At 45.7% G+C, this 15,210-nt stretch overlaps 1 protein-coding gene across 1 annotated transcript in view; it reads right to left on the bottom strand.

Moving 5' to 3' along the window:
• Window positions 1–3,069: 3,069 nt before the first annotated feature.
• LOC139228827 (probable E3 ubiquitin-protein ligase HERC1) overlaps window positions 3,070–15,210 on the bottom strand; it is a 62,860-nt gene continuing 50,719 nt past the window's right edge. The window contains exons 2-4 of the mRNA XM_070860245.1: window positions 5,722–6,663; window positions 3,277–3,372; window positions 3,070–3,090 (exon numbers count right to left, since the gene is read on the bottom strand). Of these exons, the coding sequence (XP_070716346.1) occupies window positions 3,070–3,090; window positions 3,277–3,372; window positions 5,722–6,648 (1,044 nt within the window). The 5' untranslated portion in view covers window positions 6,649–6,663. The remainder of the gene's footprint in view (window positions 3,091–3,276; window positions 3,373–5,721; window positions 6,664–15,210) is intronic.

Raw genomic sequence — 15,210 nt, forward strand, 5'->3', positions numbered from 1 at the left:
GTGGGGAAGAGGAGGGGGTGGGGAAGAGGAGGGGGGTGGGGAAGAGGAGGGGGTGGTGAAGAGGAGGGGGTGGGGAAGAGGAGGGGGTGGGGAAGAGGAGGGGGTGGGGAAGAGGAGGGGGTGGGGAAGAGGAGGGGGTGGGAAGAGGAGGGGGTGGGGAAGAGGAGGGGGTGGGGAAGAGGAGGGGGTGGGGAAGAGGAGGGGGGGGAAGAGGAGGGGGTGGGGAAGAGGAGGGTGGGGAAGAGGAGGGGGTGGGGAAGAGGAGGGGGTGGGGAAGAGGAGGGGTGGAGAGGAGGGGGAAGAGGAAGGGGGGATGAGGGAAAGGGCGGGGGAGAGGAGAGGGGGAGAGGGGGAAGGGAGAGGGGGGAAGTGGGGGAGAGGGGAAGCGGAAGGAAGGGGAGGAGAAGGGGGGGGGCGGTGAAGGAGAGGCTGAACGGGTCGGGCCCGGCCGGGCCCAAGACTTCGGGCAGGGCCCGTCCCCAGCACCAGATTTACAGGTAGGTGGCATTGGGTCGGGTCGGGTCCGGGTACGGGAGCGCGGGTCGGAGTCGGGAGCGCGGGTGCGGGGGGAGGAGCCTTATACACACAGCCCCAGTGAGGCCATAGGGCCAGGGCTAGGGGCTGCGTGCTTCGGGCCCCCCCCACACTGTTTTGGGCGCCTGGAGCTACTGCACATGCGCGCCCACGTGCAGAGGTCCCGGCACTGTTTTCAGCGCAGGGACCTAGCTCCGCCCCCCACAGCTCATACTGCACCGCGCCCGACTCAAGAGGACCAGCAGGGAGCCGGAGAATCTAAGTTTTTTTTAGGCGCACTTTGTGGCGCGAAAAACGGGCGTCCAGGTCGGGGCTGCGCCGTTCTAGGCGCGGCCCGAAACTTGGGCCCTACGTCTCATCCGAAAGACGGCACATCTGACAGTGCAGCACATTCTCAATACTGCACAGGAGCGTCAGCCTAGATTTTTGTGCTCAAGTCCCTGGAGTGGAACCCACAATCTTCTGACTCAGAGGCGAGGGTGCTACCAACTGAGCCCTGGCCGTTGAATGTTGTTTTGGTGCAGCCTAAATTTCTCTTAGCCAGCAGTTACGTTGGTATGGGCAAACTCAGAAAGGAAGTTGCAAAATGTGTGTGAAATTAACACTTATTCTATTAAATAAATTCTATTTTAGTTTAGTTCTGACTACTCCCCAATCGTGATTTTGTTACACCTGTTTATAAATTCTAAATTATCTTGGCATTTTGAAATTTAATTTATGGTAGAAAAATTAATGGAAGTTAAAAGCAATGGGGGAGAGGGGGTGGGTCAGGAAGAGAAAAATAGGCTACCTAGAAATGAATGAATTCAGTAAATGTGCCCTTAGTAAATGCAAATACGGCTATGGGAGTAGCATATCAAGCACACATTAATAAATTAATTGGGTACTGAAAACATGTTTTAAAAAAATCAAGCTTCAGGGACTGCTAATGTTGCACCTTTGTTTAAAAAGGGAGAAAGGGTAGACCGAGTAATTACAGGCCAGTCAGCCTAACCTCAGTGGTGGGAAAATTATTGGAATAAATCCTGAGGGACAGGATAAATCTTCCTTTGGAAAGACATGGATTAATCAAGGACAGTCAGCATGGATTTGTTAAGGGAAGGTCGTGTCCGACTAACTTGATTGAATTTTTCGAGGAGGTAACCAGGAGGGTTAATGAGGGCTATGCGTATGATGTAGAGCGTATGGATTTTAGCAATAGCCCAAGAGATCCAGGGCAAAGTGGCAAGTTGGATCCAAAATTGGCTTGGAGGTAGGAAGCAAAGGGTAATGGTTGACGGGTGTTTTTGTGACTGGAAGGCTGTATCCAGTGGAGTTCCGCAGGGCTCAGTGCTGGGTTCCTTGCTTTCTGTGGTATACATCAATGACTTAGACTTAAATGTTGGGGGTATGATTAAGAAGTTTGTAGACGACACTAAAAAAGGCTGTGTGGTTGATAATGAAGAAGAAAGCTGCGGACTGCAGGAAGATGTCAATGCACTGGTTAGGTGGGCAGAACAATGGCAAATGGAATTCAATCCGGATAAATGTGAGGTAATGCATTTGGGGAGGTCTAACAAGGCAAAGGAATACACATTAAATGATACGACACTGAAAAGTGTAGAGGAACAAAGGGACCTTGTAGTACAGGTCCACAGATCCCTGAAGGTAGTATGCCAGGTAGATAAGGTGATTGAGAAGGCATGTGGAATACTTGCCTTTACTAGTCGGGGCACGGAATACAAGAGCAAAGAGATTATGCTTGAACTGTATAAAACACTGGTTAGGTTGCAGCTGTGTGCAGTTCTGGTCACCACATTACAAAATTGGAGATGCTGGGTCTGTTTTCTCTGGAACAAAGGAGGCTAAGGGGAGACCTGATTGAGATGTATAAAATTATGAGGGGCCTGGATAGAGTGGCTAGGAAGGACCTGTTTCCCTTGGCAGAGGGGTCAACAACCAGGGGGCATAGATTTAAAATAATTGGGGGGAGGTTTAGAGGAGATATGAGGGGCAATTTCTTTACCCAGAGGGTGGTGGGGGTCTGAAACTCACTGCCTGAAAGGGTGGTAGAGGCAGAAACCCTTACCACATTTTAAAAATACTTGGATGTGCATTTAAAGTGCTGTAACCTACAGGGCTACGGACCAAGAGCTGGAAAGTTGAATTAGGATAGCTCTTGGTCGGCCAGCGCAGACTCGATGACCAAAATGGCCTCCTTCCATGCTGTAAATTTCTATGATTCTATGTCTCTATTCTAAGAGCAGAGCTGTGAATTAATCAATCTTACCTCCCACTGCTACACTATAACCATTTCCTCATAATACACTATTTCCTATTACCTTCAGTCTGTAATGGGATGGGAGATCCACTAGTATTTTAACAAATATTGATGCCATAATTAGCTGTTTTTTCACAATTCCCTGCATAATAAGATTCCCAGCTCAAATTATCTATGTGAAATGCCAAATGGAAGCCAGGCATTTAACCACTGAGGAGAGGAATGCAATTAAATTAATTAAGGCAAATCATCACAGCTGCATCTATGTGTCCTCTTCAAGAGGCCTGGTAATATGACTTCTTGCACATGCACGAACCATAGTCAAGTAAAAGAAAACACAAAAAATATTCATATTAAAATATTCATACAAAGATAACTTCACTAAACAAATGGTTGGAAAAATGTGTGTGTAATTTAGGATTGTACTGTAGTTTACAAAATAGACACACACATATAGTACCATTTAAGAAACAATCACAAACCTCTTCAAAAAGACAAATTGCAGCATGAGAAAGAGAACACAGCCCATCTGGAGTCTTCTTGAGCTCTTGATTCTGTAGATTATCTACATATGTATTCTAAAGGTTAAAACAGGACAAATAAGCAATGTTCTGGATAATTAACATCTATTTTTCATTAGAAATGTGTATCACAGAAGTAAACTATAGGAATGGGTAAAAGCAAAGTTCTATCTTTACTGTTTGGTTAGCAATGAAAAATCAGTACAAGTGATCTGTGATAAATACAGGCTGGTTTGCATGATTGGTCAGGGTTTTTTTTTTGGTTACTTTTTTTGGTTAAACATAAAAACACATTAGCAGCTGCATCTTCCACAGAGAAAGCAGAAAGCTAATTAATTTCAATGGAGAAGAGATGCTTATAAGGAAAGATCAGGCTATATATAGAAAGGTCAGAGGAACAGTGAAAAAAATAAAAGAGGGGCAAAGAGAGGGTATGACAGCCAACATAAAAGGTAATCCAAAAGTCTTCTACAGGCATATAAATAGTAAAAGAGTAGTAAGAGGAGGGGTGGGACCGATTTGGGACCAAAAAGGAGACCTATGCATGGAGGCAGAGGGTCTGGCTGAGGTACTAAATCTTTGCATCTGTCTTCACCAAGGAAGAGGATGGTGCCATAGACATAGTGAAGGAAGAGGCAGTGGAGACATTTGATAGGATAAAAATTGATAGAGGTATTAGAAAGGCTGGCTGTACTTAAAGTGGATAAATCACTAGGAGCAGATGGAAAGCATCCTCGGATGTTGAGGGAATTGAGGGTGGAAATCACGGAGGTAATATCCATACTACTCCAATCCTCCTTAGATACAGGGTGGTGCTGGAGGACTGGAGGATTGCAAATGTTACACCATTGTTCAAAAAAGGGTGTAAAGATAAACCCAGCAACTACAAGCCACTCAGTTTAACCTCAGTAATGGGGAAGCTTTTAGAAACAATGATCAGAAAGACAAAATTAGTCACTTGGATAGGTGTGGATTAATTAGGAAACCAGCATGGATGTGTTAAAGGCAAATCGTGTTTAACCAACTTGATCGAGTTTTTTGATGAGGTAACAGAGAGGGTTGATGAGGGTTGACGTGGTGTACATGGATTTCCAAAAGGTGTTCAACAAAATGCCTCATAATAGGCTTGCCAGCAAAGTTGAAGCCCATGGAATACAAGGGACAGTGGCAGCATGGATACAAAATTGGCTAAGTGACAGGAAACAGAGAGTAGTGGTGAATGGTTCTTTTTTCAGACTGGAGGAAGGTATAGTGATGATCCCCTGGGAACGGTTCGAGGACTACTGCTTTTCTTGATATATATTAATGACTTGGACACGGGTGTGCAGGGCTCAATTTCAAAATTTGCAGATGGCACAAAACTTGGAAACATAGTGAACAGTGAGGAGGAGATTTATCGATTTCAGGAAGACAGGCAGGCTGGTGAAATGGGCGGACATGTGGCAGATGAAATTTAACACAGAAAAGTGCAAAGTGATACATTTTGGTAGAAAGAATGAGGAGAGGACATATAAACTAAAAGGTACAATCCTAGCGGGGGTGCATGAACAGGGAGATCTAGGGGTATGTGTGCACAAATTGTTGAAGGTGGCAGGAGTGGTTGAGAAAAGTTAAAAAGGCTTACGGGATCCTGGGCTTCATAAATAGAGGTATAGAGTACAAAAGTGTGGGGATTATGATGAACCTGTGTAAAACACTGTTTCGGCCCCAACTGGAGTAGTGTGTCCAATTCTGAGCACCACACTTTACAAAAGGTGCAGAAAAGATTTACAAGAATGATTCCAGGAATGAGGGACTTCAGTTACGTTGATAGACTGGAAAGCTGGGGTTGTTCTCCTTGGAGCAGAGAAGATTGAGAGGAGATTTGATAGAGGTGTTCAAAATCATGAGGGGTGTGGACAGAGCAGATTGAGAGAAATTGTTCCCACTGGAAGGGTTGAGAACCAGAGGACACAGATTTAAGGTGATTGGCAAAAGAAGCAAAGGCAATGCAAGAAAAAACTTTTTTACGCAGTGAGTGGTTGGGTTCTGGAGTGCGCTGCCTGAAAGGGTGGTGGAGGCAGACTCAATCTTTTCTTTCAAAAATATCTGAAGGAAAATAAATTGCAGGGCTATGGGGAAAGGGCAGGGGAGTGGGACTAGCCGAGAGTTGGCATGGGCTCGACAGTTATCAGCAGTAGACTGTACTCTTAATTGCAAGTTCCTTAACTTTAATTTGAATTGAAACTGTGTTTAAAAAAAAAACCTGTGCAGTGCAGCTAAATTATTTAATTTGAATTATTGGATAATTCAAATATTTTTAAACAAGAATCAACTTTGAATAGGAACAGACTATAAAGAGGAAAAAGAGCGTGATACCGGTACAATGCTATAGAATAAAAAGTCTATCTGATAAATCAAACTCACTGAAGAATGTTTCAGTTGCTCCAATGATTTTAAAAAGCAATCATATCCAATCATTCCTTCTTTTTCTGGTGCAAAAGATGCATTCGCAGCAGCTGCTGATGCAGCTAATGCGACTTCAATCCATTCAAGTAGGAATTTCAAGGACCCACGCTGCACTGCAAGACCCAACAGTAGCTCTGAAGCCAATCTTCGTCCTTCATTATCAGCCCCAGAACTGGGCATGGTCATCTTCTTCAGAAAAGTCGTCACTTGTGCGAGGCAGTCCAAACCAACTTGCGGGATTTTATTTTCATTTGCGAGAGAAAGTGGAGGTAGAGAATTGATAATTGTGCAGGCTGTGCACAAAACATCATTGCACAGGCTCAAGCTTGGATCTAACCTTGACTGTTGCCAGTTTTGTTGAATTAATGCAAAAAGTAGGCTTAGGCCAGTCTTCACTCCCATCTCTATTAGAACATCAGTACCCGATTTTATTCTAGTATTCCTGGCCAATGCATCTCCCAGATCTAATCTGCTGTCAGAACTCTGCCTTTGTACTTGACGCCCCGGTCTGAACCGATCATGATATTTGTTTGAAAGTGCATAGAATATTCTCTGAAGTGACACCAGTCGCATATGTAAGGCAACAGCAAAAGGTGAATTGCCAAAGACTGTCCTGGCCAAATTCTGCTGGCTGTTGAGCAATGCAGAGAGATACTGCTCACGTTCTTCCACAGCTGAAGACTCATGTTCAAAATCTGGCAACCGAGGACCTATCAGATGTTGGGCCTGCTGAGATATTCCTACCACTTCTTTGTTCTGGAGTAGCTTTTCATATAATGCAAAGGCACCTTCCCTTGTTGCTGTAGACTCGCTGTCTTCCAAGGCCCAGGAACTATTCAGGTGTTCAAGCCACTTCAGTATTACATTTGTGGGACATGTAACCATTTTACAATGTTAAATCTGGAAAAAGGGAAAAAAAAACACACATGACTCCTCTATTTTTATTACCTTCCCCTTTTACTCTCTGTACAATACCTAAAGAGCAAGATTTGCTATCCTGTATAATTAGAGACTCATAAGAACAGAAGACAAGTCAAGGACAAAAAAAAGCTCGAACACCAGCTTTTCTATCAAAATATAACTGTATTTTTTTTTTAAATTACATCGGGCTAGAACCTCCACTTTTGAGCTTATCGCCCCAAAATGGGCGTTATTTCTGGCACAGGCGGTAAAAAAGGGTTTTCAGATTGTCGGCTTCTCGCCCATTCTCAAAACACCTAGTTTACATTTTTGAAAATGGGCGTTACCGCGAGCGATATGAAACGGGCAGTAGCGTTACATTTTTTTTACCTTCTGCCGTAAAGTGTGGTCGTTTTTCGCAACGGCATGGCAACGCTCGATTCCCATGATTCAGGAGGTCAAGGGTCATCATGACATGTGCAGAAGAGGAGACAGAGAGGGAGCTCAGAGGCACTGAAAGCATGTGTGGCTGTGGTGTGTGCTTGTCTGGCTGTTGTAGCAGCCACGACGGAGATTCACCAGTAGCAAAAAGCCTACTAAGCACCAAGAACATATTTGTTGGACAAAAACTCGGTGCCAACTAAGATATAACATGGAAGGGATGGAGGAAGCCCTGGAGCTGGTAGCCAGGAACATTGGTGGCAGAGGGCTCCCAGTGATCCCCGAGCACGGCACTCCATCCCTAGGTTCCGCATCACCACTGTGAATGACACAATGAGAGCAAGGACCAAGATCCTGCTTCTGCATCAGAGAATGTTGCCCCCTCGGCACCCCCCACTCCCATACCCGTGCGGCCACTGCATCTGCCTTCATCCCCCCCAATGAGGCACCGCCTGAGGAGCTCCTCGGCCAGGCGCATGGAGCGAGGAGGGGAAGGGATAGAGGAGGGGAGAAGAGAGGGGGGGGGGGGGAAAGGAAAGTGAGGTGCATGTGCGCAGGTGATGGCTGTGTTATATCTCCATCTGGGTGTATGCAATTTGTTGCAATGTATGGGGGCTGGGGACCTCTCCTGCTTTGCCTTTGTATTGTGTTGCTGGACATGTTGACCATGTGATTTATGTCAATGGTGGAAAAAGTGGGATGTGGGCAGGAGTTGGGTGTTATTGCCTGTGATACTTATGATTTCAGACCAATGTTGGTATTAAACTTTTGTTATTGAACATAACCTTGTTGCGCATTGTCTCAGATAGCTGGACACATTGGTGATTCCTTACCGTGAAAGGGTTAAATACAACTTTACATCAATCAACGTAAACTTTAACTGGCACCAAGATTATGGGCACCATTGATGTCTGAGCTGCACACAGACAGCAGCGTGTCAGCATTGTCACTCACATCAGTGCTCTTTCAGGCAAATCTTTCCGATATCAGCTCCTCTCGTAAGAGTGGGATTTAACAAATGCCAGCCACACCACTGGCATCCGTCCCGGTTAGTTCCACATTTTGTGGGCGATTTTTTTTTTGAGGGGGCGATATTCTGGGTGATATGTGTGCGAGGTGGTGAATTTGACAGTGGGCGATCTCCATGGCCGCTAATTTGGGTAAATATGCTCTTTACGACAAAAAACAGTCGCCAGGCATTATTATTGAAACTCGCCGTTAAGTCCGTGAGGAAGCAACACTGGGCGATAATATGGGCGTTGAAATCGCCCATTTTGATAATTCTGCGCAAAAAAAGTGGGCGGGCGGTAATATTTTTTCTCGCCGTTAAGCAATGTGGAAAATAACGCTCAGCAATAAGTCTCCTAAAAAAAGCACATCAGTTTCCACTTTGTGCCAAAATGGGCGATATCTGGACATTATACATCATTTCAGCAGTTAAATGGCCATTAAATGGGCAAAATAGTGGAGGTTCTAGCCCATAGAATTTACAGCACAAACAGGCCAGTCCACCCAACTGGTCGACATCGATGTTTATACACTGCACGGGTCTCCTCCTACCCTATTAGAATATCTTTCTTTGCTTTCTCCCTCATGTACTTATTACCTACCCTTTAAATGCATCTATACTATTAGTCTCAACTACTCCATGTGGCAGCGAATTCCACATTCTAACTACTCTCTGGGTAAAGTTGTTCCTCCTGAACTGCTTACTGAAATTATGAGCGACTATATTCAACAACAACAAAAACAACTTGCATTTATATAGCACATTTAACATAGAAATATAGAAAAATAGGTGCAGGAGTAGGCCATTCGGCCCTTCGAGCCTGCACCACCTTTCAATAAGATCATGGCTGATTGTTCACCTCAGTACCCCTTTCCTGCTTTCTCTCCATACCACTTGATGCCATAACTCTTTCTTGAATATATCCAATGAACTTGCATCAACAGCTCTCTGCGACAGGGAATTCCATAGGTTAACAACTCTCTGTGTGAAGAAGTTTCTCCTCATCTCAGTCCGAAATGGGCCCTTATCCTAAGACTATGTCCCCTGGTTCTGGACTTCCCCAACATCGGGAACATTCTTCCTGCATCTAACCTGTCCAGTCCCGTCAGAATTTTATATGTTTCTAGGAGATCCCCACTCATCCTTCTAAAAAATACAGGCCCAGTCGATCCAGTCTCTCTTCATATGTCAGTCCTGCCATCCCAGGAATCAGTCTGGTGAACCTTCGCTGCACTCCCTCAATAGCAAGAACGACGTTCCTCAGATTAGGAGACCAAAACTGAACACAATATTCCAGGTGAAGCCTCACCAAGGCCCTGTACAATTACAGTAAGACCTCCCTGCTCCTATACTCAAATCCCCTAGCTATGAAGGCCAACATACCATTTGCCTTCTTCACTGCCTGCTGTACCTGCATGCCAACTTTCAATGACTGGTGTGCCATGACACCCAGGTCTCGTTGCACCTCCCCTTTTCCTAATCTGCCGCCATTCAGATAATAGTCTGCCTTCGTGTTTTTGCCACCAAAATTGATAACCTCACATTTATCCACATTATACTGCATCTGCCATGCATTTGCCCACTCACCTAACCTGTCCAAGTCACCCTGCAGCCTCTTAGTGTCCTCCTCACAGCTCAGACCACACACCACCACCAAGCTTAGTGTCATCTGTAAACTTGGAGATATTACACTCAATTCCTTCATCTAAATCATTAATGTATATTGTAAATAGCTGGGGTCCCAGCACTGAGCCCTGCAGCACCCCACTAGTCACTGCCTGCCATTCTGAAAAGGATCCGTTTATCCCGACTCTCTGCTTCCTGTCTGCCAACCTGTTCTCTATCCACGTCAGTACATTACCCCCAATACCATGTGCTTTAATTTTGCACACCAATCTCTTGTGTGGGACCTTGTCAAAAGCATTTTGAAAGTTCAAATACACCACATCCACTGGTTCTCCCTTGTCCACTCTACTAGTTACATCCTCAAAAATTCTAGAAGATTTGTCCCTTTCATAAATCCATGCTGACTTGGACCGATCCTGTCACCGCTTTCCAAATGCCCTGCTATTTCATCTTTAATAACTGATTCCAACATTTTCCCCACTACTGATGTCAGGCTAACCGATCTATAATTACCCATTTTCTCTCTCCCTCCTTTCTTAAAAAGTAGTGTTACATTAGCTATCCTCCAGTCCATAGGAACTGATCCAGAGTCGATAGACGGTTGGAAAATGATCACCAATGCATCCACTATTTCGAGGGCCACTTCCTTAAGTACTCTAGGATGCAGACTATCAGGCCCTGGGGATTTATCGGCCTTCAATCCCATCAATTTCTCCAACACAATTTCCCGCCAAATAAGGATTTCCTTCAGTTCCTCCTTCTCCTTAATAGATCCTCGGTCCCCTAGTATTTCCAAAAGGTTATTTTGTGTCTTCCTTCATGAAGACAGAACCAAAGTATTTGTTCAACTGGTCTGCCATTTCATTGTTCCCCATTATAAATTCACCTGAATCTGACTGCAAGGGACCTAATTTTGTCTTCGCTAATATTTTTCTCTTCACATATCTATAGAAGCTTTTGCAGTCAGTTTTTATGTTCCCAGCAAGCTTCCGCTCATACTCGATTTTCCCCCTACTAATTAAACCCTTTGTCCGCCTCTGCTGAAATCTAAATTTCTCCCAGTCCTCAGGTTTGCTTTTTCTGGCCAATTTATATGCCTCTTCCTTGGATTTAACACTATCCTTAATTTCCCTTGTTAGTCACAGTTGAGCCACCTTCCCCGTTTAACTTTTACTCCAGACAGGGATATACAATTGTTGAAGTTCATCCATGTGATCTTTAAATGTCTGCCATTGTCTATCCACCGTCAACCCCTTAAGTATCATTCGCCAGTCTATTCTAGACAATTCACGTCTCACCATCGAAGTTACCTTAACATAGTAAAACTGCCCAAGGCACTTCACAGGAGCGTTATCAAACATAATTTGGCACAGAGTCACATAAGGGGATATTAGGGCAGATGGCCAAAAACTTGGTCAAAGAGGTAGGTTTTAAGGAGCATCTTAAAAGGAAGAAAAAGAGTGGTAGAGAGGCGGAGAGGTTTAGACAGGGAATTCCAGAGCTTAGGACTTCGGCAGCAATGGTGGCGCGATTAAAATCGGGAATGCCCAAGAGACAAGAATTGGAGGATGCCGATATCGTGGAGGGTTGTAGAGCTGGAGGAGGTTCAGAGATAGGGAGGTGCAAGGTTATGCAGGGAGTTGAAAACAAGGAGGAACATCAGGGGCAGTTCGGGGCCATAAAAGGAGCGGCGAGCGGCGGCCGTGGGCAGCGTGGAGGCTCCGACCTGCGAGGGAATATCAATGGCAGGTCAGGGTCATAAAAGGAGCAGCAGCCATGGGCAGCGTGGAGGCCTGCCACTTCAGGGTACAGGAGGGCGACGGCTGTGAAGAGTGACGTCATCAAGATCCAGGTCGGTGATTGGAGCGTGGGCAGATACAGCAGGAGCGGCAAGGTCGGGGCGAAGGAGCGGCAAGACATTGTAGTGGGACGTGATCGGGGCCCAGGGGAGGCGTGAGTTCAGGGCCAGGGGCAGCACGGGCCAGCCCACACTGCAATACGTGTGCGCACTAGGTCCGTGCAGCAGAGCTGATCTCCAGTCAGCTTGGGTAATCCTTGCCACTGGACCAAGACCTAGCTCTGTCAAGCCCGTGTGGTTGCTGGTGTGCAACGGCCACCCCATGTTAAAAAAAATTCAAGCACAGTCATCTTCCACCCTTCAGGATGTTGTTCAGGTCCTTCATTGAAACACCTGTGAACTCATCCTTTTTTTTGGCATGGTAGCAAGTCATCCTCGTTTCGAGGCACCGCCTATGAATGGATGAACGGGACTTGGTGCAAGTTAGGATACGGGCAACAGAGTTTTGGATGAGCTTAAGTTTATGGAGGGTGGAAGATGGGAGGCCGGCCAGGAGAGTGTTGAAATAGTTAAGTCTTAACAAATGCAAGGATGAGGGTTTCAGCAGCAGATGAACTGAGGCAAAGGCAGAGTTGGGCAATGTTATATTGGTGGAAATGGGCAGTTTTAGTGATGGATAAATTTATATTTATGATCCCTAGTTTTGGACTTCTCCAAAAGTGGAAACATCTTCTCTACGTCTACTCTATGAAAACCCTTCGTAATTTTAAAGACCTCTATTAGGTTAAACCTCAGCCTTTTCTTTTCTCGAAAAGAGCTCCAGCCTGTTCGCTCTTTATGGATAGTTCTAACCTCTCAATTCTGGTCTCATCCTTTTAATTTTTTTTTGCACCTTCATCAATGTCTCCAAATCCTTTTTGTAATATAGAATTATAGAGTCATAAATCATACAGCACAGAAGGAGGCCATTTAGCACATCATGCCATATATTCAAAAAGGAGTTAGATGAAGACCTTACTACTAGGGGGATCAAGGGGTATGGCGAGAAAGCAGGAATGGGGTACTGAAGTTGCATGTTCAGCCATGAACTCATTGAATGGCGGTGCAGGCTAGAAGGGCCGAATGGCCTACTCCTGCACCTATTTTCTATGTTTCTATGTGCCGGCTCTTTGAACGAGCTATCCAATTAGTTCCACTCCCCTGTTCATTCCGTATAGCCATGCAAATTTTTCCCTTTCAAATATTTATCCAATCCCCTTTTGAATGTCACTATTGAATCTGCTTCCAACATTCTTTCAGGCAGCCCATTCCAGAACATAATTTGCTGCATTAAAAAAAATTCTCATCACCCCTCTGGTTCCTTTGCCAATTATCTTAAATCTGTGTCCTCTTGTTGCCGATCCTTCTACCACTGGAAACAGTTTCTCCTTATTTAAAATCCTTCATGATTTTGAACACCTCTATCAAATCTCCCCTTAACCTTCTCTGTACCAAGGAGAACAATCCCAGCTTCTCCACATAACTGAGGTCCTGCATGCCTGGTGCCATTCTCCTCTCTCCAAGGCCTTAACATCTTCCTAAATTGTGGTGCCCATATTTGGCCACAATGCTCCAGCTGGGGTCTAACCAGTGTTTTTTGAAGGTTTTGTATAATTTGTTTGCTTTTGTACTCTATGGCTTTTTATAAAGCCAAGTATCCCACATGCCTTTTTAAAACAGCATTCGCAACATGTCCTACCATCTTCAAAGATTTGTGTACGTACACCCCCAAGTCTCTCTGTTCCTGCACCATCTTTAAAATTGTACCATTAAGATTATATTGTCTCACCTTATTCTTCCTAGCCAAATGCATCACTTTACACTTTTCTGCATTAAATTGCATCTGCCATATGCCTGCATATTTCACCAGTTTATGTCCTGCTGACTGTTCATTACAGGGCTGGATTTTCGGCTTTTTGAATTTTCCCCATTCCCAGGCGCAATTCGCGGCAGAGCCAAAAGTTTTGTGCCGGGTTAACATTAACGCCAGGGCGAGGAACTTCCGGCGAATGAACGTTCACGAGGAGCATTGCGTTAACTCCGGCGTTGCACCCCAGACTTTGTGCATCGGAGCCAAAAGTTCCGGCGCTAAAAAAAAAATTGGCCGTTCTACGCATGCGCAATTTTTTTTTCTTCCCGTTCTTCTGGTCTGGTCTGGTCTGTTGCAAACACTAATGCAGGGCGCGGTCGCGCAGTACAACCGGGGCTGAATCAGCCATTTTACATTTGGATTTTGACATGGCGGTCGACGATTCCAGACAGCGTGCCAGGAAATTCAGCAACGAGACTAATGAAACTCTAGTGGGGGCTGTGGAGAGAAGATGGCAGGAGTTGCGTCTTCAGGGTGGTTCTAGACCTCTGCCATCGATATTTAAAAGGATTTGGAGGGAAATCGCTGAGTAGGTCTCTGCCTCAGACACTGTGGTCAGGACTGGCACACAGTGCCGAAGTTTAATTATCTGACAAGGATCATCAGAGTGAGCACAATTTTAATTCATGTATTCCTTCATTACTTCAATTATAAATCTGCTACACTATTTGTTCTCATGTTGTTGGTGCCTCTCAGCACTCTGGGTTGCCTCCTAAAATGCAATGCACATGGTTGGGCTTAGTTAGGCACCCTATTTGCCATGAATGATATTTACACATTATTAGGATTGCTTTCCGAGATCTCACAAGATGTTTCCACACTCCGATGAACCACGTGCAACTTCCAAGACCATTAACCAGAGGACACTATTACATTCAGACAGTATGATATAAGTGTTTTGGTGGCTGTCTGTGCCACAAGAGCAGATGGATCCTCTTGTAACCATTCCCATTTTCATCTTTGCAGGCAAAGAAGTCTCATAATCGCCGCGAGCAGGTGCGGACAGGCAGCAGTCCGCCTCAGACCCTGCCACTCGCTGACATTGAGGACAGAGTGGCAGGCCTCAGCGGCGTTGGTGGTTGGGCAGCTGTCACTGAGGGCGTGACCCCCGCTCGGAAACTGAGGGCAAGTCCTGCACACTCCCCAGAATAGGTTGGGGTAATGTCCTGCAGTGCCTCTGGACTAGGGTTGGGGCAATATCCTGCACACTCCCTGGACTAAGGTTGGGGCAATGTCCTGCAGTGTCTCTGGACTAGATATAATGGAGTAGCGGTTGTCCTTCCAGTCAGCCTGTGCTATGCGACTTTCCTCATGTCACCCTGCCCCCTCACCTGCTGCTAACCACTTGTCTGTTGCTTTCTACTTCCAGATGACCAACCACAGGCGCAGCATCCCTCAAGGGACCACTCCACGTCAGGCCATCGTCTGGAGGAGGAGGAGGAGGAGGAGGAGGAGGAGGAGGAGGAGATGGATGAGCTGACTCCAGCGCAGCAGCAATTGACCCCTGTTCTACCATTGGCACTCAGCTCCTCTGAGGATTACGTGACGTTCTCAGGGTTTGACGACTCCGAGGCTCCTCGGACCAGTGGCGTGCAGCAACGCAGTGCTGGGGTTGAATCCCGCAGGCCATTTCTCCGGAGGGTGAGTCATAGAAACATAGAAAATAAGTGCAGGAGTAGGCCATTCGGCCCTTCGGGCCTGCACCACCATTCAATAAGATCATGGCAGATCATTCACCACAGTACCCCTTTCCTGCTTTTTCTC

This window comes from Pristiophorus japonicus, chromosome 2 (assembly GCF_044704955.1).
Source record: "Pristiophorus japonicus isolate sPriJap1 chromosome 2, sPriJap1.hap1, whole genome shotgun sequence".
NCBI classification, from domain to species: Eukaryota; Metazoa; Chordata; class Chondrichthyes; family Pristiophoridae; genus Pristiophorus; species Pristiophorus japonicus.